A 23,136-nucleotide genomic window follows, 5' to 3' on the forward strand; every position below is an offset into this window, starting at 1 on the left:
ATGTAATGAGCAAAATGCAGAAATCCTTTTTTTGGAGGGGCCCAAATTCCAGGTGGCCCCACAATGTCACGTACCCCCCCCCCCCCCCCTCGACGAAATCCTGAATCGGCCCCTGCCAGGCATAACATTTAAGAGCGACAACAACCTCCATCTCTACCTCCTCCACCGATCATCGGGCTTGCTTTCCAGAAAACAATTCCTGAAGTACGCGATGAGTTTGGCCCCTCCACTTTTCGAAACATTCCTAAGCCTATGCTGCTTGGGAAATAGGCCCTCAGGCCCCTGCCAACACGGAGCCGACTGTGTTTCTGATGGTGTCCGAACGACATATGGGCCCTTATCGACTCAGAAGGTCCCCGATTAGCGCGCAGGGCTGTCTAGGTGGCAGAGTGCCCGGCCCTGTGAGCAGGGGCCCTGAATCCACCGACCGGCTTTCGGGCGATTTGGATCTTCAAATCGGACCCTTAATTGGAGAAGGTCCCGAGAGGCCCGAAGGGCCCCTCAGAGCCTAGGAATGAGCGGGGACACATTAGTTCCATGTTCCACTTCTATCTGTATTACTGACTGGCGTCATCGCAGAAAATTTGGAACCGTAACTCGTGAAAAGAGATGCAAGAATGATGCCTGATATCGGTTTTGTAGCAACACAATCCTCGATATATGGATGGTCGCTGTGCCTGTCGCTGTCGCATCAAATGTATCTTTCAACATCTTTAGTTTAAAAGGGAGAAAGTCAGAATTACCATCGGGTGCGCAATGAATATCATGGCCGAAGTGGCTACCAGCCCCAAACTTTTCTATAAAGATAAATAGCTGACGGAGTTTCCAACATTCCCAAACTCTTCTCCTCTTTGTAAAGGTTTTTAGCTGGCATCAACTGGAAGCAGTCGCTGGACAACTTCATGTGGCGCACCGGGGTCATTTGTTTTGGAAAATTTCCACAGTGGAAATTTCCATTGGGGCCGCCGGTGTTACCCGGGGCGGGAGTTAGATGGGAATCGCGATAAACACGTGCGAGTACTTGTACCTGGCCTCGAAGTGCACCGGTGTATATCTTTCGGTGATGTGGACACGTGTGCATCGCTTTTTGTGCGCTTGTGAGCCATCATCTACTTTGGCTTTGAAGCAGTTTGTATTCAATAAGTGACGAGAATTGAGAAAGCACAGAAAGTTAGTCTAAGTCGGTATTTTTATCGAAAGATTGCTTGTTGGTCCAAGCTTCACTCGGCGAAATGAAGGTTGGATTTCTTGGTGCAGGAAAAATGGCACAAGCCCTTGCCAAGGGATTTGTTGCCGCAGGTAAGAATTCATGAATTGATGTTTATGCTAAGCCTCAACAAGTTTTTCCTTGGCTGCTGCAGTTCTATCAGTAAAATGTTATTGCTTTGGTAGCTACTTATTGTGAGGCAAGTACCACCAGAAGTCAGTAAGCAAAGTTGTCTATTGCTGGATGCTTATGTGACATCTGTGACATCAGTGAACTGAACCTGGAGCAGATACGTACTATACCTAGTGCACTGAATTATGAAATTAATCTGCTTGTGATGTTTTGGGGAGGCAGTTTGGCTTCACATTATCTTAGTGACAATAAATATTTGCGAGCTTCTCCCTGTAGGCTCCATAATTGATAATGCACATGGGTCTGTGTGCTTGAAATTTGTGATGCACATTGCTATGTAGGCTCTGAAATGGAAAACAACTATGCTGCTAACTTAGGGCTCACAGGTTTTTTTCTGTTTGTGACTGATAGTGTTGCCGGATACCTTTGCAACACCAGTATTATTTGGCACAATATGTATTTTCAAGTATGGCCTGACACTGTTGTAAGATATATAGCTGTGTACCAGTTATTATAGCCAGCTTAGCAACACATTTAGTTTTATTGTAGTTTCATGTGAGACATGATTATCAGTTTTGTAAGCTTCTCTAGTGTGTGTGAAACAGTTCAATCAGGTGAATGGAAAGACATAATCATTGAATTGCAGGCCAGTCCATATTTAATTTTTTATTTGAGCCAGTCAGTGTTTAATTTTTTCTATGCATGTTTTTGTGTAATCAGGGTTGGTACAGTTTTTGTACAGCATGGTTTAAATGTTATGGACAGCTGACATATATATCATAAGCCCTTTTAGTGGATGTGGGATAACTGAACCATTGTCAGATCCAAGACAAACATATGTGTGGTTCATTGAGCCAGTCTCATCAAATTGTGCTGTCCATCCCAAGAACTCAGTCAGTTAGAGAACCTGCCATCTGATTTACCATCTGTGATGGGATGAGTTCAACCTGCTTCCTAAGGTGTTCACCAAGCCCCAGCCCGGCCTATTCTGGCAGGGTCCGTATCATATTGAAGGGTGCTGTGGTCAGGGGGGTGATCAAGTCGGTGCTGTTCCCGTTGATTGGAGCTGCCATGACTCCCACAAGTATAAAATGTATAGTTTCACCCCCAAAATCATCCCAAGAGGTGATGTTGACAATGTTATCATGAGGTCCTACATGATGTACATCACATGAATGATAACAAATTTAACTGCAGCACCACAATCTACACATAGGACTGCACGGAGAACTGTTACATACACCGTAATGCGCCCTGTTTACGATCGCTATCATATGCTTTATTGTGCATTCACCGTCGCCGCCATGGTTCGAAGCGCAGGCCAGACCCGTTCTCACGCTGTGCGGGACACATCCGGTCATGCAGTGGAGTACTCTAATAGCTATCCATGAACAATCGCACGTCTGGTCCAAGGTGGGGATGGCGTCTATCCCAAGTGACGAGCTATGCACGGCGCCAGAGCACCTGTCATTCCGCGGCCTGCTGTAGTCTCCACACGGCGCCGGAGCAGATGTCCTTCTACGGTCCACTGTAGTCTCCACACGGCGCCGGAGCAGATGTCCTTCCCCGGTCCGCTGTAGTCTCCACACGGCGCCGGAGCAGATGTCCTTCTACGGTCCACTGTAATCTCCACACGGCGCCAGACCAGCTGTCATTTGCCGGCCCGCTGCAGCCTCCGTTCAGCGTCAGAGCAGCTGTCCTTTCCCGTTTCGCAGCAGTATCCACACGGCGCCGGGGCAGCTATCTCTGTGAAGATAAAGATGAAGGATGCGTAGTTTTTGGCCCAGAGCTTTGCTGTTTCATGCCTTGTGTGAAATAGCCACGGCGTTTAGAAATTGGGCGTTTTTTTAGTTCCCGTCGAAATGATAAGTTATCAATGTTCTTTTTGTATTTGCTGACGCTTTTGATCGTACAAAACTACGTGATCTTGCGGACACGATGGTAATAAAGAGCATTAACACGCGCCCGGGCGGCCCGCTGGATACCCTTCGCTCGGGTGGGGAGGTCAATCCCCCCCCTGAGACCTGGGGAACTAAGAGAGCCAGAGTCACGAAATTTACAGGGTGTGTTGAGCTGTACGTGAACTCACTTCGGGCAAAGTTTCAGGTTCGTAGGTCATGACCTTTGGGTCAAATGAGGTCAAACAAGGTCCAATTACAGGTTGGTCTTCAAAGTGCCCCCAGCACCTAGGTAACCGTTTCTGTGCAAAATTTCACATGCTCATTTAAAAATTGAGACCTTGTTTGACCTTTTGAAGGTTATGGTAACCAAAATCATACAAGCTGCTCTGGGTTTTGCATTTGAATAAGCGACAAAGATTGCGCTAAGCAGTATTTTCCAAAAAAAAACAAATGTTGACCTGGGTCATTTTAGGTCGGTGATCTATTCTGACCTCTAAATAATCCGTGGAAGATGTATTATACGGTTCCTTGCTATCAATAAATTTGAAATGAGCACCAGAAACTACATCATACAGCAAGCCCTAGGGTAATAAAACAGGCTGGTTTTGACCTTGGTCTTACTTTCATGCCTGACCTTAGGTCAGTTTAATTTGCTCATTCAGCTGTTGTGTGGCCTAAGAAAGCATCTCAGATATGTATGGCTTCGTCTAACACTCCGTTGTTGGATCAGATTGAACGATTCCCTGGAAATTGACTCCGCTGAAACCATGGCCTGCCTTTGACCTCCAATAGGTCAGCGACCTTACAAAGTATGCCTAAATTTTTTATGTAAAGCGATACGCTTTTTAATTTTCTATAGCTGTGCAAAATTTGGCGCGGATGCGTCTTGCCGTTCGGAAACCGTTCCGGGAAACCTTCAGGGGCAATTTGACCCCCCCCCCGAGCGCGCGTTTAGCCTTGCATAAATATACATTTATGCTGGCGTTTCTGTGAGAAATTGTCGTTGGATAGCTCTTATACATGCCTTTTTTGAGTATATTTTTACGTGCTTTTGAGTATTTTAGCATCAACTCGGGTTACTCTGAGATCTACATTTTCAGAGAAACTTCTCAATTGTTGCGTGATCATGGTGAGTGAACTATAGTGGGTTTTGTGCATTTTAAGCGCAAAGTATTGCTTTTGCACATCCGTACCTCATGTTAGCTCATTTAATGCCTGCTTAAAACTGAAAATATATTCGGTGATCCCCTGTTTTGCCCGTCACTGACATGTTCATGTTCCATCTAGGTTTAACCAAGGCAGAGAATGTCATAGCTAGCTGCCCAAAGAGTGATAATTACCTCTTGGAAGACATGAAGAAGGTATGTGCCGTTCTGATTTCTGGTGGTGGCTGTGTGGCTTCAGGTGGTTTGTGTTAGATACGTTACATTACAGCACGCAGCGCTCTCTGGGGACGCGCTGAACCGAGCACCTGCATGGTCGTGTTTAATCTGTTGCTTTCGCTGCTTTTAAACTGCATGCGCTCTAAGTGCCGTGGGGATGTGTAGCTTCGGGTACCAGGACACAGGCGAGGCCCCAGTGTAACTCTTGCAAGTTTGGGCTTGTCAGCTATCCCGGGCTCCGGGAAGAACGCGCAAGACGTGAACAAAAACGCCTTGGACGGCGTCGTGACGCGTTTCCACCCCGTACAGTAGTCCGCGTTCTTGGAGGTCTTGAATTGTATGTCATCATCGTGGGCCGGAGGGTGCTGGAGGCTCGTAAAAGCGCCGCATTCTTGCGAGAAAATGGCTCGAAATTTTCTGACTGTTGCCGATCTTGTCCTCCCATCCTAGTGATATGGCCTTTACGACCGCGATACTCGACATGAAGCACATCGTTTTGTGTGCCGTTTTGTGTGCTCGATCATGGGATAGCCCATCGTAAGCATTGGAGCGCAGTTTGCTATTAATTCCTCAGGACAGGGCGCCCCAAAAATATTCAGTTAAACCCATCGCTTGCTGTCGACCGCCCGTACCCATCCTCTCGCCGTGCTTCGGACCCAGATGGGGGCGGGCTCGCACCCAGCGTCACGTGATCACTGACTGGGGGCTCACGTGGCGCTCACGTGATCGTGATCGTATCTCACTCGGCGGCGCGACGTGTTCGGTGGACACCGGCCGCGGTGGAGGTTTTAACAGTTGGCAGCCCCGGGTCTCATCACACGGACGTGATAACGAGGGCCATTTGTCTGAGTGGCTACCGTACTGAACCCTGTGTGATGGGGGCTCCGGCCGCGGTGGAGGTTTCAACAGTTGGCAGCCCCGGGTCTCATCACACGGACGTGATAACGACGGTCCATTTGTTTGGGTGGCTACTGTATCCTGTGTGAAAGGTGGGCTTAATTTTCTGTAGCCTTCATGATACCACAGTGTTTGAGTGCGTGACATCTGAGTGCGAGTTGCGTTGATTAGTTTGTTGACCGCCACTCTGCTGAAAGCTGGCGGCCGTGTTCGGACGGTGTCTGTGCGTGCGGCGGCTGCCGCGGCCCGGATTCGGAGAGGGTATGGCCTGCGCTGCTTCGCAGTCGGTCCCGCTTAAGGGCGTCTGCCTGGGCGCGCCGCGGGACGGGCCGCGTCTGACCGGACGGGCCGCTCTGACCGGACCAGCCGCGCCTGACCGGACTGGCCGCGTCCCGCACACAGGACGTCTCCGGCTGCCGCACCACGCACGACAACCTGGAGGTGGTGGAGCAGTCGGACGTGGTGGTCATCGCCACCAAGCCGCCCGTGGTGCCCAAGGTGCTGCAGGAGGTCAACCCGGCCGTGCGGCCGCACAACCTCATGATGTCCATCGCCCTTGGCATCCCTATCAGGAACCTGGAGCAGGTCTGTCGCGGCGGCAGTGGACAGGTCGTCACCGCGCCAGGCTGGCGCTGTTGTCTCGGCTCGTGCCGGTGTTGATGTCATTTACGGTCGTTGTGTCTGACGTTGGTCCGATTCAAATGATCCATGTTAGCCGATTAAACAAAAAGACGTTTGGCTTCGTATAAGCTACCGATATACTACCAGCAAATCCTTTACATTTATCAGATATTTATCTAACGGGCGAGCTAACGTCTTAGTGTTACGTTGCCTTTTTAACTCACGTAGTAGTGCGTATTGAGAAATATATAACGGAGCGTATGAACCGATTTTGTAACCAACTGACGCTCTCTCTCTCTCTCTCTCTCTCTCTCTCTCTCTCTCTCTCTCTCTCTCTCTCTCTCTCTCTCTCTCTCTCTCTCTCTCTCTCTCTCTCTCTCTCTCTCTCTCTCTCTCTCTCTCTCTCTCTCGCTCTCGCTCTCGCTCTCGCTCTCGCTCTCGCTCTCGCTCTCGCTCTCGCTCTCGCTCTCGCTCTCGCTCTCGCTCTCGCTCTCGCTCTCGCTCTCGCTCTCGCTCTCGCTCTCGCTCTCGCTCTCGCTCTCTCGACGCTCGCGCCGTCCGACGCTTTGTTGCCCGTACCGTCAGATGTTGCCGCGCAAGACACGCGTAATACGCGTGATGCCCAACACGCCGTCACTGGTGAAGGCCGGCTGCACCGTCTACAGCTGCGGCACCAGCACGCTCGAGGACGACGGTCAGCTGGCCAAACGGTGCGACCCCGGTTAAGACAGCGAACGCGTTCCGACCACGGCACAGGCGTACGCTTGCTTTCTGACGTTCAGGTGGCGGCAGTGAAGCCCAGCGCTGGCAGCACAGGGATTAAACTGTCGCGTCTTAGATCTATTGTTCTTTGACATAGAAGATTACATGTTCTTTGTTCTTTGTTTATAAAAATGTTCTTTGACAGAAAAACGTTATTGTACTCCTCATGGTATGCTAAGGCATGTTTCATGTCATTTTCCTTCTTTCATTCGTCATTTTGTTTTTCCTCCACACCGTTTTTCTCTCGATGTGGTTGTTTAGTTGTTGATCCTGGAGCACATGTGTCCAAGATGAACTGCTCTTGGAGCACCACTCTTGGCAGTGCGCGCCGCAGCTAGATCTCCGTCTGGTCGGTTGATGCCGGCGGCCGCGTCTGCAGCTGTTTCTCGTCGGTGGGATACTGCGAGGAGGTGGCTGAGGTTCTGATCGACGCCGTGACCGGCCTGAGCGCCTCCGGGCCCGCCTACATCTACCTGATGATCGAGGCCCTGGCCGACGGCGGCGTCAAGATGGGCATCCCGCGGCCGCTGGCCTACAAGCTGGCGGCGCACACCCTCATCGGCGGCGCCCAAATGGTGCTGCAGACCGGCAAGCACCCGGGCGCGCTCAAGGACGACGTGTGTTCGCCGGCAGGTCAGTGTGTCGGCCGCGCTGGCTCACGGGCTCCAGCGGCCCCGGTCGCCCGGCCTCAGGAGGCCGTTTCGCTGACCCCGCGACCAGTCCTGTCTGGGGATGTCCGTTGATCGGGTTGGGTGCGTGACGTTCAGTGGACGGGCGGTCGGCACTTCGCTGGCGTGTTCGGTGCAGGCGGACCGTGGTGGATCCGTCCCGGGTCTGACCGGAGTGGATCTATCCCGGGTCTGACCGGAGTGAATCTGTCCCGGGTCTGACCGGAGTGAATCTGTCCCGGGTCTGACTAGAATGCACCCTTCCCGGGTCTGACCGGTGTGGATCCGTCCCGGGCCCGACTGGAGTGAGTCTGTCCCGAGTCTGGCCTGAGTGAATCTGTTCCGGGTCTGACTGGAATGCATCCGTCCCGGGTCTGACTGGAGTGAATCTGTCCCGGGTCTGACCGGAGTGAGTCTTTCCCGAGTCTGACCGGAGTGAATCCGTTCCGGGTCTGACTAGAATGCACCCTTCCCGGGTCTGACCGGTGTGGATCCGTCCCGGGCCCGACTGGAGTGAGTCTGTCCCGGGTCCAACCGGAATGAATCTGGCTCGGGTCTGACTGGAATGCACCCGTCCCGGGTCTGACCGGTGTGGATCGGTCCCGGGCCTGACCGAAGTGGTTCTGTCCCGGGCCTGACCGGAGTGAGTCCTGTCCCGGGTCGGACCGGTGTGGATCCGTTCCAGGCCTGATCGGTGTGTATCCGTCCCGGGCCTGATCGGTATGGATCCGTTCCGGGCCCGACTGGAGTGAATATTTCCCGGGCGTGTCGCGGCGATATGGCAAACCGATCTTCCCTGGTCAGTGGCCTGGCTCATCGCGTGATGTTGCACAACTCTCCCGCGCATATATATATATATATATATATATATATATATATATATATATATATAAAACAGTTGCAAACGATGTGGGTTGGGGCGTGTCCGCCGTATGCTGGGAGCCGTCCTGGGTAGGGAGACGGCGCGCCTGCGCCAGCCGACAGTACGCTTGTGTGACCGGCGCCGCGTCTGTGCGGCAGGCTGCACGATCGAGGCCATGTACTTCCTGGAGCGGTCTGGTGTGCGCGGAGCCATCATGGAGGCGGTGGTGTCGGCGGCGCTCAAGTCGAAGGAGACGGGTCAGCGAAACTGACCGCTCCGGCTCCAGCCCCGGCTCCGGCTCCAACACCGGCTCCGGCTCCGGCTCCGGCTCCGGCTCCGGCTCCGGCTCCGGCTCCGGCTCCGGCTCCGGCTCCGGCTCCGGCTCCAGCTCCGGCTTAGGCTCCAGCCAGCGGACCGGTCCGCGAGCTTGAAAAGAGGAAGGACGGAGCTGGCGGTGAAGGGAGCGCACCGGGGCGGCGGAAGGCGTCAGATGGAGCCGGAGTGAGGCCTGTAACGCAGTCAGGCCTGCTGAATGGCCTCAAATCTGGCGGCTGACCCGCGCTCGCTGGACCCGGGCCTTGCCAGTGGACAGCAATGCGTGGGACCACGGTCTGATCCGTTAGGGCAGCGCTGGGACCGCGCTGTGGGCGTGGTCTGTCAGAACGGTGCGGGGACAGCCAGATAGCGTGTTTGACTCTCCTTCATTTGGAGACATTGTTGCGAAGGATCAAGGTCATCTCGCGCATGCCTGCCTTCTTCAGATTTGCAAGCTTTACAAAGCGATCTGACCGCATGCCAAAGGGATGTGTTTTTGGGTTTGTCAGGCAGCTTTCTCGGCCAAAAGTTGTGATGCGCGTGTCTTCACGTGTTATTCGTGCCTTATCGGTCGTTTGAACCCGTAGGTGTGAAACGACGGATGCAGCGCTGCTGCGCTCAAAAAGGTGTAACATGGCGTACTTCTGCGTGTTGGTTTTGGGGAATCCTGTACAGTGTCTTGAGGCCGCTGGTGGAAGTGTCGAAAGTTGGAGGCCGGCCGTGCCGAAGGTGTCCCGCCGGCTGTGCTATGGCCGGGCGCGTGGGTGGCAGCCTCGCGCCGACCGTGGGACTCGGAGGGTGTGCGGGGATCGTGATCCGGCGTCCGCACGCCGCGCTGGACGTCTGCGTTCTGTGCAATAGGCGGCGAATGGCGACGTGGGTTGTCCATGCTGTCCACTAGGGGTGGCTTTTGCAGGTGCCAGGTCCAGTTGTGCACGGAGCTGTGAGTCGGTGCTTGGTGTTTTATAGAAAGACAGGAGTTCAAGTGTGTTGTGATCTTTTAAGACGGCATTGCTGACAATGCAACTCCAAGGAGCTCCGAATACGAACGCTAACGAAAAACCCTGAATTCATTAATCTACAAATCTACTATGCGAATTTCCGCGTGAAGAGGTCTAGTCAGAACCCACGCGCATGTGTCCGTCTGACTGCCAAACTCTATTTTTACATATTTTGCTTTTATTTGAATGCTATCTGGCCTGACTAACGCATGACCAAGGCGCACACCACTTACCATCGTCATACACACCAGCAAACTACGCAGGGCAGCCAACGTGTGCCGGGTGCGCCGGCGACGCCGAGTTATTCACCTTGCATGTTCGTCGGAAAGGCAACCCTTGATTAGGGAGGCCGGTCAGAAGCCCTTACCTTTGAGTTCGGTCTTGTGTGCGCTGCATTGCCCGTACAGTAGTGTTTGCCCAATATACCTTTGAACACCTGACTCTTGTTGCTTATTCCGTTTCAAAGAAACAAGCAGCCCCGGGGACGTTTCACTTGCAGATATTTTGTTTCGCGTAGTCGCATCCGCAAACAAGGCAGACAGCAGCGGGAGCCACGTTCACTGCTGCTCTGCGCCGCCGGCTCAGCTGGCGTCGGTCATCCCGAGTATGCGCTGAGCAGGACTGTTTTCAGGATGCACGAAGCTTCTAAGTCCCTTACTAGTGGTAATCCATCAAGCCGACGAACAGGTTCGGATACAGCGAAGCTGGTGGCGGGTTTCGGGACGGCGTCCAGCGCTGATCATCGGCTCAACCGATGTTTTCATCATGCACGTTATATATATATATATATATATATATATATATATATATATATATATATATATATATATATATATTAGTGGAAACATTGTTATTTGTCAGTCCAAAACACTTGCGTTCACCATTTTTGGCCGCTGTCGGCAAAACCATACCTACAAATTAATTCTCTCCCATGGACCGAGATCACCGGGCGTGGCTATGCACACAGGCGTCCAGTTTTGTCATACTTCTACTTACATCTGATCATGCCCATTTGCGCGTTACCACAGTCGTTTGGTTTCAATAGCTTACGTTTCGGAATAATTTTAGTTACCTACTGGCCAGGTCATCCCAAAGCGCAAGCCGTCTTGCTAGTACTTTCTAACGTAAGCATGGACATCCCGGATCACTATTTTATGGGTTAGCACCAGAAACGTGTCGGAACTAGAAATTACGGCAGGTACCCGAAAGTCGCGCCCGTGAATGAATAAAGTCCTCTTCATACAACACGTTTTATTCTCTCATGGTGCAGTTCAGTCGGTTGCGTCCGCACCGCACGCCAGCCGGACAGCCGAACCAGCTAGCTATCGTCCTCGAGAGTGAACCGGCTGTATCGGATAGAGGTGGCACTCTGCCGCTTCTTGGGCGTCGGCCGAGAGCTGGGCGATGCACGGCTCCTCTTCTTCCAGTGCTTGTCACGGGCTCGCACCTTCCTGGCCGGCTTCTTCGAGACCTTGGCCTTGCGCCGGCTGGCTTTGCCGGCGTCCGCCTGGTCCGCGAGGACGGCGAGGACGTGGCCGGCGCAGCTTTTGATGACGACCGGCACCACGTCGCCCGCGTCCGGCGGCGGCGCGCCGCTCGCCACGTCATTGATGCCGCGGCGGCCGGGTAAATGGACCAGGCAGGGCGGCGCCGGCGGCAGCAGCAGCGCCGTCCACACGTAGCCGCCGGCTGGGGCGGCCAACACGCGGGCCGAGTACCGCTGCCGCGGCGCCAGGTCGGCGCGGCCCGCGGCCGGCACGATCTCACAGCCGGTGACCAGACTGAGCTGGCCCGCCGGCGTCACCTGGACGACAGTGGCGACCACCTCGTCGCCGGGCCGCAGCGCACCGGCGGCCGGCAGCGCGCCTCGCCGGCCGTCCGGCAGGCAGACAGCGGCGCCGGCCGTCTCGACGGCCAACACGCGGCCGCTGACGCGCTCGCCGGGCGCCGGGCGCGCCGGCACCAGGGCGGCTAGCTCGCGCAGACAGCGGCGCAGGTAAGGTACGCCAGCTTTGTCGCGCCGCACGCTCAGCCGCGCCGACAGCCGCACAAAGCCGGTCTCGGGGTCCGGCCGGCTCGCCACCTCGGCTACCAGTGTGCGGTCCTGCAGCGCCGCCAGGCCAGTGGTGTCTGCCTGCCAGCCTTCACCGAGCGCCTGCGCCCGCATGCGGTACGCGGCGTCCAGCATTTGGCACGGGAACGCCACCAGCACGCCCTGTTCGTCAGCGCGCACCACGCAGCAGGGCAGCAGCAGACCGGGCACCAGGTCCTCGGGGCGCGTCGGGTATACGCCGCTCTTAACCGCCTCCAGTAGCAGCGGCTTAGCGGTCACGACCGCCTTCTTGCCAAACGAGTGCAGGCCGACGACCTCAAGGGCGTCGCCGTTCTTATAGCGGGCCAGCGCGGCGTCGGCGTGCTCGGGCACGTCGGTCAGGTGCGCGGCGGCCACCTCGGCGTGCTCGCCGTCGGCGGTGACCAGCTGGAGGCGGCCGGCGGCGCGGCCCGTCACGCGCACCGCCATCAGCCGACCGCGCCAGGTCCGGTCGGCGTCGTCACGCCGCGGACTGAGCGTGACGCGCCGCTCGCCAGTCGGTCCCTCGGCCGGCCGCACCTTGTGCACCTCACACTGCACGATCTGGCCCGGGAAATGGTCCTCGACAGCGCCGCGCAGGAACTGCACCGGCACGAAGCCGCTGAGGCCCGCGCAGCCGGTCATCACCAGGCCGCGCTCGGTCACCTTGGCAACGATCCAGTGGTGCAGCTGGCCGCGCCGCAGCGACGCCGGCTCGCTGGCCAGACTCAGCTCTCCGCTCACCAGGCGCGCTATGTGTGTGAGCACCAGCCGGCGGCCGGCCGGCTCCACCTGCACGACGCGGCACTTGAGTCGCTTGCCGTCCGGGAACATGGCCTGTAGGTTGCGGACGGGCACATTGGTGAGGTGGTGGATGGGGATGAAACCGACTGCGCCGCCGTCCAGTTCCACTTTGCAGCCGTGCTCGCCCAGCTCGAGCACGCGACACGAGACCTTCTGGCCGACGGCTAAGCTGGACGCCGCCACCGGCGCTTCCTTCTGGCGCTTCATTGAGGCGATGTAGACCTCGTCCATGGCGTCGTAGGCGAGCAGGAGGCAGCGCGCCGTCTCGCCGCGCCGCCAGCGGCCGGAGTCGCCGCGCGTGGCGTGCCAGATGGGCGCGAATGCCACTTGACTGCTGCCGTCCAGCAGCAGACGCACGCCCTGCGCGTCTGCGTCGAGCACCTGGGCCAGCAGCCGGGTTCCGGGCTGCTCGGCCAGCAGGCCGGCGTCGGGCGCCGGCGCCGGCAGCCGTGCCACGGCCGGCCGCAAGCTCAGGTAAACACGCCGCACCACCGGCAGCGTGTACAGCACGCGTGCATGGGCCACCGCGCCGGCGTTGTAGTCATCCGGGCAGTCGGCCGGCTCGTCCAGCTGCGTCTTGTAGACGAGGCCGCTGAACTGGCCGGGCAGGCCCACCTGCAGGCCTCCCGGCAGCGCCTTCTGCACGGTGACTGGCAGGCGGAGGCCGGGCAGCAGCGTCTGCCGTGTGAGCGCGCACTCTGCGGCCGGCTCGGCGGCGTTCAGCCGCGCCGGCTCGGCGCTCAGCGTCACCGTGTGCACGCCGTCTTGCGCGCGCACCGCGTCCACCACACACCAGAGCAGCTGGCCGGCCACCAGCGGTGCGCCGCCGCCCGCCGACGCCTTGGGCAGCACGGCGCGCGCGCCAGCCACGCCACAATCCATGTCGTACACGTGTTCCTCGTCGCTGCGGACGGCGCACTGCAGCGTCAGGCCGCGGCCCAGCGCCGATGCCGGCAGACCTCCGTTCACGTCAGACGGCTCGACCGACAGCGTGTTGCGCACCTTGTGTCCTGACTGATCTGTCTTGACCACAGCACAGTTGATGTACTGGCCAGCATTGAACAGACTGGCCAGGGGTGGTGCCAAGCTACCACCATTCTGCTGAGCTAGCAGCTTGCTGTACACACTAGATATATGTGTAACTGGCACAGCACCCACCAGATGGCAGGGCAGGCTGACCAGCAGCTGCAGCTCCTGCACCTCTCGGATCCTGCCCAGCAGCACCATGCCAGCCTCCAAATCATCCTGCCTCAGAGGGTCAACATGGGTGATTTCATCTTCATCCCTAGCAGTCCCTTTCTTATCACATACCTTTTCCTTTTTCTGCTTTGCTTTCTTTTGTTTCTTGGCCTTTTTGGGTGGCTGGTCATCAAAGAGCTTGTCCTCATTTGCCTTGTCTGCATTCAGATCATTTGCTTTCCTTTTGATCTTCCCTCCTCGGGGAAAGTACTGTTCTGATCCTTGCATGGTCCTGCAAATTAGAGGGCTGTGACCAAGTGCTCTAAAGCTGCAGCAGCAGTTGCAAACTAAAAACTAAAGGCATGCATTAAACTGCAGCATAACCTTTGAGGAACACACTTGAGTGAAGACCCAAGGATCTTATGATCGTGCCATCCCCAGATGTAATCATAGGAAATAGTCATTGCATTTTAATCTCAAATAGACCATTGCCCAGAATTTGACACTCACTCAGGTGTGCAGATCAGACAACACTTTCTGGCACTATAGGGCCTGATTTTATACTAACATCAGCAATGACAGATGAATTTGTTTGCAGACATAAACAAACAGAATGGAATGCTATCTTATAGCTGGGCATCACAAGAGGCAAGTAGAAACCTCCCTCAAACTATGTGTTTTCCAAGAAAAGCCTGGGCATCACAAGAGGCATGTAGTAACCTCCCTCAAACTATGTGTTTTCCCAGAAAAGCATCTCTTTTTAGGAAGAAGCTAGAAACTACTAGGACTACATGCAATCCTGCTTGCAGGTGCAATGTGCACCACAACTGGCACACTTGAAATTACTGGGAAATTAAATAAAAACTTAGGGACTACAACAGGTTGACGCATGGCACCTCAACCGAGCCCCATAATTGTATGCCAAGCTCGATCCAGACCAGCTCATGGCTTAACCCGAACTGTTACCTAATAGTATCAGTAACAATTAAGAAACCCAACAACCTGCTAAGAAACCGGCAAATAGTTTTAACAGCTGCGACCCCTACAGCAATGGCCTGACCCGCCTCACTCCAACCCACTTCTCACGACACGCACGACCGGTGTCTCCATGATCGAGGCATTATACTATCACCTACCACCACGGCCGGAGCCACCCACTCGCCCTCGCCTGCTATCTTCCTCACAACTGGCCGGGACGGTACAAACCACCTTCACCGCAACCACGAGGAGGAGAGATCACTTACACAGCGTTGGAAATGTCTCCAGAGAGGGGTATCTAAATGACTGACAAAACCTATCAACAGACCTATTCTCCAGGTCTATGGGACTGATTGTCGTGCAGTTTTCACTAATCATTGTGTTATAGGCTGTGATTAAGCGTTCTCAGCTTTTCAGCACATGGTGAACTTGGAGAACGTCAAAAATTGCCGAAAGTGCCGCTATCTAGAAAAGTAAGCTCGCTGAAAATCCATACTCAGACGTTATGCCACCGATCGCCACAGAATCTGCACCAATCGACGCGCCGCGGTTGATATCCTATCCCCTGAAGAAACTAACCATCGGCCTGCTCAAAGGTCACCAAAATTTCCAAACCAACAAAATCGGCTGCCGATTCGCCATGTTCCGACCAAGCGCGCAGCCAGAGCCTTGGTAAGTGGGAGAAAGGCGCAAGGTTGACAAAGGACTCCCTGATCGTGAAAAGGCTCCCCCCAAAAATCGTCGGATATGGTCCACTTATAAATGAGGACATTATTTCTATTGATATTCTGTCATTGTTTCCTTGCATAACTCGAACAGAAACCAGAAGACCCTACGATATAAATTGACCGAATTTTGCACTCAAGAAACTGAAGAAGCGATATGTTACACAGTTGCACAAAATGAATCGCCGGCGCTCTCCATTTCACAACGGTTCATCAGAGCTCAGAAGCCCGGTTTTGTGGCTGATTGGGAAGTGGGCACTCAGCCCATACCGACACGGAGCTGACTGTACGTTACTGGTGGTGCCTGACCAGCATATAAGCCCATATCGACTCACGGGTCCTCGATCAGCGCAAAGCCCCCTCCGACTGTCATTTGAGGACCTGTTCCGCAGGCCGGTGCCCCCGAATAGGACCCGACTAGCCCTTCGTGTCCTTCCTCATCGTGTCCATCCCATTATCGCCGCCAAATGTAGTGTCGTCCGCTCTCACAGCCCGACCAAACACTAAGTTAGGTGTTACCGTGAGTATTTTCCCAATACCTCGGTAGTAACAACAAAGCAATAATATAACGTCCGAGGCGTCCAAACACGTCACGCCCCCGCCACGCGCCACCTTGTCAAGGCCAACACTCTCGCGCGACTGCCACTTGCCTGGCGCGTAGGCTCCCTAAACAACTGTCATATACCACAAAGCCCTCTATTCGGGCCTGTATCGTCGGTTTCGGTGGGCCCTCCAGGTTCTTCCGGCCACCTTGAACACTGCCTCTGGCCGACTCAGGCACCGTACCAATACACAGCCCCCTTCAAGGCGATGTGGGGCCCTGGCCAATGCAAATCAATGGTGACTCCTGCTTTGTCCCTGTCTGGGGGATGGGCCCTCAGGCCATGCCACTACGGAGCCGACTGTGCGTATTGGTGGTGTCTTATCGACATATAGGCTCTGAGCGACCCATGGGCACCCTGATCAGCGCGCAAAGCCCCCTGGATTGCATTTAAGTGCCCCGTCCGCAGGGCCGGGCGCTTAAATGCACTGCGGGCCGACCCTGCGGGCCGAGCACGTGATTTGTCCACGTGGGATCACATGGGTCAATTTGATTCCCTGAGAGTTCCAAAACTAGTGAGCTTAAGACACCAGACTCACAGGGTGGGTTAGTCAGTGGCCTGTTTATTAACTCGCTTGTGCCAAAATTTGGGGTTCCTTGGCCATGGCCTTTGGGTTTAACAAAGTGAAACAACGTCTACCTTTTGATTGGTGTCCAAAGTGCCTCAGCTCTCCTCAAGCAGATGCCTTGACCCTAGATACCTGTTTTCAGCAAAGTCTCGAAGTGTCTTATTTTAGGTCGGTGACCTTTACCTATCATGGTGATGAAAACCCCACGAGATTGCTTCTATTTTGGCATTTGAATAAGCGTCACGGATTTCTCTACTGTGATATATTCCTAAAAGCTTCAAACCGCAAGTCAGTTTGCAAACAGCTTCATGCCACGAGCGCCTTCGAGGCCGATCGCCACGAAACCTTCACCAATTGATGCGTCATGGTGAATGCACAAAAATTTTCCGAAAATGGTAATCTTGGCACAGGTCATAGGTCACCTAAAGCTTCCCGAGGTGCCAAAATTGCCTGAGATAGGTCCATGCTCCGAGTCTACAGGGCTGATCCCACGAAATCTTCGTCAATCCATGCGCCACGGTCACTATCCTGTCCTTTCTAGAAGATGCCAAACCAGTCCTGACATATGATGACCAAGGCGGACCCACATGCGCAGCCTGCTTATTTCCATGTGAGAACAATTTGGGTGACCATCATGGTGTTCACATGGGGCTGACCGCGGTTTGCACTGTGGGTACCATATGGGCTCACGTTTCTTTAAACCACGTAATGTCCACAGGAGCGCCATCTGGGGCTGCTCATCTCCAACTCACGTGGTGTCAACGAGGGCACCGTATGATCCCACCCATCTATTTACCACGTTAGGACAACGTAGGCACACTGAGTGGTCGCACATGTGGGCTGACCGCGGTCAACAGACGATCCCGCAGTCTGTTGACCACGCTGAGCGTTTGAGTGCGGCATATGGAGCGCCCCGATGTACGTGAGATAGAAGATGTGCCTGCACCTTACATTTAACGCCCCGCGCGTTGTCCATACGGTCACGATCATATTACCTATCCGCTACGTGCAGTTTCTGGACACAACATGCGTTTCAAAAAGAACTACCTCCTTTATTGTCCGCAGCAATCAACAGCACTCAAGACGAAGCAGTAGCTCTGATGCACGTTGGTAAAGGTCTGATTGCGGCAAGACAGCACGTTTTGTTTCACTTTTCTTAAGCTCCCGACCACATCCCACAAAAGCAGTAGTTTTGTCTGTATTATGTACCGGATCTGTGTGGCAATCAGCGCATGATGTTTGTTCTATATGCGTGATAAAAAACACGTGAAATATTTAAACTTGGTATGATCAGGCACTGCACATGCCGGCATTGTGTGCATTCACATGCACACATATGCCCTTGATCACAGACCAGCCGCGCCAGGCACTACAGCAGCCCTCGCCTTTCGCAGCAACGGCCACCTCTGTGGCGGATGTTGACAGCCATTTCCCGATGCAGTACTGAATCGAGAAATGGATGTAAAGTGATGCGATCAAGACTTCTGGATTGCATCACTCTCAGGAAAACAGATCGGCGGGCCGCGTTTGACTGCAACTGGAAATCAACGACATGTGCCTTTTCCCTGTTACGTCACGCCCTCGTAACATGTATTGCTGCACTTCTGCATTACATACTACACCACCTACACCTCTGCATCAGATACTACACCATCTACACCTCTGCATTAGACACTACACCACCTACACCTCTGCATTAGATACTACACCACCTACACCTCTGCATCAGATACTACACCACCTACACCTCTGTATCAGATACTACACCACCTACACCTGCATTAGATACTACACCACCTACATCTCTGCATCAGATACGTGTTGCATTGATAACCGTGTGTTTAAATGACAGCCAATCACAATAATGGCGCCTGTCATTTGGCCCTGACACAGGCTCTCCAGAGGTTGGCTTGTAGGAAGTGCAAGATATAGGCTGTGACAATGAGTACATGTGCTGCTGTGGTTTTTGCCAATTAATTATGCATGTGCCTATTCAATATTGTATTTACGTAGAGCCTGTGCGTACCGCGAATTCGACCTTTACGACCTCAAATTGTTTCGGCAAATATGTAGGGCATATTATAGATGCACGGATCTAGGTATTCGGAAACTATAAAAGTGCAAAATGTTTTATATTGATGCATACCGACTGCGGTGACATTAATCAGTCAGGTTGACAAAGGGGTACACACCTGACGTCATGGCGAGCACATGGCCGTTTTCATATTGAAATTCCATGAATTTTTGACGGCGTAGTGCGCGAAAATGTTTTGTATATTTAAATACCTGGAAGCTGTTTTAAAAGTCATTCAAAACTCAAGCTGCCAAAGGCACATATGCCTAACGTCCTGTAAAAAGCACGTTACTGTTTTCAGAGTTGGATTTGATGCGTTAGCGACTGAATGGTATGCGACGGCACTTTCAGCAAACGCGAATATGAATCTCAGTCTCCGCTGCGCGGCGCCAGAGGCCGGACGCGCGCGAAAGACCGCTCCTGCTCCGGTGTCCGCCGGCTCCAGTGTCTAGTGTTACACACGGACCAACCGGCTGAGTGCTTGTGGCCTCATCCGAACGAGTGCTTCTGATTGTGCGTGCATCAGGGTGATTTGAACGAGTGTGCATGGGTGAAAGTGACACTTGAGCCATCTCCACGGGCGACGTGACCGGCGACGGGTGCGTGGCGGCGCTGGCCGGCAGTGATCGGCGGGGCGGTGAGCTCATCGTCCCGAGCTGCAGGCGTGCCGCGGCCCTTACTGTCCGTGTGTGCGATGCTCGGCAGTCATCCAGACCTCGAGTGAAGACGTGACGCTGCAGTCAGCACGTGTCCTGAACTGTTACGCTGCCTGATAGTGCTAGCGGTCTTTCGCCTGCTGGTGCTCGCCGCTGCGCCGGCCCCGGCCCCGACACGTACCTCACCCACCGCAGCCGCAGGCGGTGCGGGCTCAGCGGAGCACGATCAGCTGACCGAGCGAGTAGCGGCCACCCGACCTGCCCGACCCCGCCGCGCTACCGCCGGGTGGCCGGCTTACACGCGGCCGGCGACCCTGCCTGAGGCCGCGCCCCCGCCTGGCCGGCCGGCCGTCGCGACCAGAGGCGCACCCAGGCCCGCCCGGGGAGGGGTGCGCGGCCGTCGGCGGGGATCCAGGGGCGGACGGATCTGGAGGGTTCAAGCACGACCTGGCCAGCTGTACATTGCCAAACTCAATGTACAATCGGATGAAACCCAAGCTGCTGGAACTGCGACACGACATCGCGCAGCACGGCTATGGCGTGATCATACTTAGTGAGACGTGGCTCAAGCTATCTACGCATAACAGACTTATACCTGTGCCCGGCTACCAGCTTTTACCGGAGAGACAGACCTGATAACAAAGGGTTTGGCGGCGTGGCCGTGGCCGTACTAGTGAGAGAGTCGTGGGGGCGACTGGGGTGGACGGACCTGATCAGGTCGCAGCAGGCCCCAAACTGGAGTCGCCGCGGGCCCAGATCCGCGCTGGCTGTCGAAAAGTGATGGTGTGATCACTGTACCGGCCCCCGACACAGACGCAGGCTCGAGTCACTGTGGGCCTCGGTGAGCTGGAGCAGAAACTCCAGAACATCCTCACCTGTCACAGTGGACCCGTCATCATATCCGGTGACATCAACATCAACACCTGCAGCAGCAACGAGAGCACCGCGGCCAGCAGGTTCAGGGAGTTCCTCACAGCATACTCTCTGCAACAGCATATGAGCGGGCCCACGTTCCGGTCATCTGGCTCCACCATCGATTGTATTTATACAAACTGTGGTGTTGAGCGCGCCGGCACGCTGCACTGTGACTATAGTCCCCATGACTGATCACGTGTTCTAGTGCCGCTACCGGACCACCGACCTGCGCAGTGCTGCACTGACGGCCAGATGCTGGCACAAACTGGACTTGACGGAGGCGAATCGACGTCTCCAAAATGTGGACTGGGGCCCAGCGAACGGCAGTGTCGATCCCGGAGAGCAGTGGGACTATTTCCTTACAGCGACTCGTCCTAACGGAAACTACTAAAGACCTGATGGCCCGGCGGCGTGCCGCACTCCGTGATTATGACCGCGAGACGTACAGGGACCTAAACCGGCAGGTCAGGTCGGCAGTGCGTCGTAATACACGGGAGGAGATTGACAGGCGTGTACAGGGGGGGGGGGGGGGGGGGGTGATTGGGGGGGGGGGGGGGGGGGGGGGGGGGGTCGAGCTCGATGTGGCGCAGTGTGCAGCCTGTCGTCTCATCTAAGCAGCCAACCAGGTCCACACCAGATGCGGACGCGGACGACATTAACCGGTACTTCGCCAGCATTGGTACCGCGACCGCCCGCCAGGTGGACTCCTCGGGGCCGGAGCTGGCGGTACGCCTGCTGCGTGTGGCCACCGGCCGGTTCCAGGTACCGCCCGTTGCACCGGAGCAACTGCGACGCGTCATAGCCCGCATGCGTAACAGTACGTCGTGCGGCGTAGACGGATTGTGTATCCGGTTTTTCAAGCTGTGCATAGACGCTTTTTGTCCCGTGATCGCCCATATTGTTAATTCCAGCCTGACAGCCCATGTAGTTCCCGACTCCTGGAACCTGACAATAGTACACCCTATCCAAAAGACGCCAAAATCCACTGATCTTTCTAATTGCAGGCCTATCTTAATTTTACCGACTATCGCTAAGGTTACCAAACGTGTAGTTTGTGAGCAGCCTGTTTGTATATGTTACCTCTCATCACCTGTTCTCGTCTAGTCAACATGATTTTAGATCATATCACTCCTACTGACACGGCGCTTCTCACGGTAACCGACAAAGTTTTTGAGGCTATGGATCAAAGGGAAATCAGCCTTGTTATGCCTACGGATCTATCCAAGTGCTTTGATGTCATCCCACATGATGGACTCCTTAGAAAGCTCCAGCTGTACAATGTTGATGTACGTTGGTTTGCGAGCCACCTCCAAAACCACGTTCAGCAGGTTCTCGTCCGAAACCCAGGTGGCGTTCCCTTTCTGTCCACGGCATTGCACAACCCGATCAGGAACCTACCAGGGCTCAGCGCTCGGCCCGCTGCTATACAGCATTTACGCTAATGATATGCCGCTGTATGAGCATGACGCATGTATTGTGCAGTACGCGGACGACACGCAGGGTTTTAGTGAGTGGGAGGCCCGGTGACATTCAGTACGCTGATCACATCCTATGGAGCAACATCTTTCACACCTGTCCAAATGGTTTGACAAAAACGGAATGAAAATTAACGCACAAAAACACAGCTCATAGTCCTCGGCACGCGTCAAAATCTTCGAAACCTGCCACCGAATAGCATCAAATTTATGGGCGCCACTGTAGCCAGCTCTCATTCCGATCGAAGCCTGGGTGTTGCATTTGACCAGCGCATGACGTTCACTGCGCACACCAATGACGTCGTGCGGCGATGCACTGGCGTTCTTATCGGCCACAGCCACAGCCGGCACAGTCTGCCTCAAGCCACATTCATTACTCTAGTCCAGGGTTTAGTCATCTCACTCATCCGTTACTGCATCTGTGTGTACGGAACATGCAATGCTACTCAAACATCACGACTTCAGAAGCTGCTGAGCTTCGCAGCACGAGTCATCTCTGGGCGTCGGAAATATGATCATGTGAGCGATGTTTTACGAGATCTCGAGTGGATGTCTGCTGACATGTTCTGATATGATACATGGACACTTCTGGAACGTATCCTGGAAAGATCACAGCCGGAGTCGCTATCTGATCACCTTATCCATAGACGCCACTGCTCACCATCGCACAACGAGGCAGGATGATATGTTGCATGTGCCGGTGATCAGATCTGAATCGAGAAGGCGGCGTTTTGTTTGCCCTACCGTGACCGCCTACAACGCACTACCGCTGAATATTCGCGAGCTGAGCCTTCCACAATTCAAACGCGAGTTGCGTCGTTATATCCTGCAGCGGCAGATCAATAACGTGTAGCGACACCTACTTCAAATGACTTTAGCGAATGTGAGAGTGCGTTCTGCCTATGTGTGCCTGCGTGTGTACGTGTTTACGCGAGCCTCCCTGACCTACAGTGTTTTATTTCCATGACACGGGCTCTGTTATAGCCACATTCTGAGTGGAGTGAGCTTATGACGTTTAATAAATACGTAAATAAATAAATATACCAGTCACGGAGGCCGGGCGGCGTTCTCTGGTGGCGACAGCGAGCCGCCCCACCCTCTGTCCACCAGTCACGGAGGCCGGCTGGCGCTCTCAGGCTGTGCGCTGGGTGTCCTGCCGCCAGCGCCGCCACATCTCCTCCACACCGGCCAGCGGCTGGCAGATGTCGTCCGCACCGGCAAAGAGCGCTCGCCGTGTGGCAGGCAGATCAGCAGCAACGCGTCCACGTCGTCGCCGGCGCAGTGTCCGTGCTCCGGCAGCAGGCCAAGCGGTCGCTTGTACACGTCGGGCAGCCTCAGCGA

The 23,136-nt window shown here is 54.8% G+C and overlaps 2 protein-coding genes across 3 annotated transcripts; one reads left to right on the forward strand and one right to left on the reverse strand.

Moving 5' to 3' along the window:
* The first annotated feature begins 968 nt into the window (after positions 1-968).
* Positions 969-10,188, forward strand: LOC119101435 (pyrroline-5-carboxylate reductase 2). Of its 2 annotated transcripts, none has more exons than XM_037224772.1 (6): positions 969-1,299; positions 4,341-4,369; positions 5,922-6,104; positions 6,726-6,850; positions 7,282-7,535; positions 8,591-10,188. In XM_037224772.1, the coding sequence occupies exons 1-6, from the start codon at positions 1,233-1,235 to the stop codon at positions 8,701-8,703; spliced, it is 771 nt and encodes a 256-aa protein (XP_037080667.1). In that variant the 5' UTR covers positions 969-1,232; the 3' UTR covers positions 8,704-10,188. The 2 variants fall into 2 exon arrangements, with proteins under 2 accessions (XP_037080667.1, XP_037080666.1); XM_037224771.1 differs by lacking the exon at positions 4,341-4,369 and adding an exon at positions 4,528-4,601.
* An 878-nt stretch (positions 10,189-11,066) lies between these two features.
* LOC119100090 (protein RRP5 homolog) lies at positions 11,067-15,025 on the reverse strand. The gene is made up of 5 exons (XM_037223203.1): positions 14,939-15,025; positions 13,077-14,094; positions 11,697-13,028; positions 11,427-11,552; positions 11,067-11,255 (listed from the first exon to the last, which is right to left on the reverse strand). The coding sequence occupies exons 2-5, from the start codon at positions 14,088-14,090 to the stop codon at positions 11,067-11,069; spliced, it is 2,661 nt and encodes an 886-aa protein (XP_037079098.1). The 5' UTR covers positions 14,091-14,094; positions 14,939-15,025.
* Positions 15,026-23,136: the final 8,111 nt, after the last annotated feature.

This window comes from Pollicipes pollicipes, unplaced genomic scaffold, assembly GCF_011947565.3.
Source record: "Pollicipes pollicipes isolate AB1234 unplaced genomic scaffold, Ppol_2.1 Scaffold_4881;HRSCAF=5763_pilon_pilon_pilon, whole genome shotgun sequence".
NCBI classification, from domain to species: Eukaryota; Metazoa; Arthropoda; class Thecostraca; order Pollicipedomorpha; family Pollicipedidae; genus Pollicipes; species Pollicipes pollicipes.

Coding starts and splice junctions, on each gene's coding strand:
- LOC119101435 (XM_037224771.1), top strand. CDS start 1,233: ATGAAGGTTGGATTTCTTGGTGCAGGAAAAATGGCACAAGCCCTTGCC. Junction 6,105..6,725: donor CTATCAGGAACCTGGAGCAG/GTCTGTCGCGGC, acceptor CCGTACCGTCAG/ATGTTGCCGCGCAAGACACG. Junction 7,536..8,590: donor CGACGTGTGTTCGCCGGCAG/GTCAGTGTGTCG, acceptor TCTGTGCGGCAG/GCTGCACGATCGAGGCCATG.
- LOC119100090 (XM_037223203.1), bottom strand. CDS start 14,090: ATGCAAGGATCAGAACAGTACTTTCCCCGAGGAGGGAAGATCAAAAGG. Junction 11,553..11,696: donor CCCTGGTGCCGGCGCGCCCG/GCGCCCGGCGAG, acceptor ACTGTCGTCCAG/GTGACGCCGGCGGGCCAGCT. Junction 11,256..11,426: donor CCGCCCCAGCCGGCGGCTAC/GTGTGGACGGCG, acceptor CTCGCGGACCAG/GCGGACGCCGGCAAAGCCAG.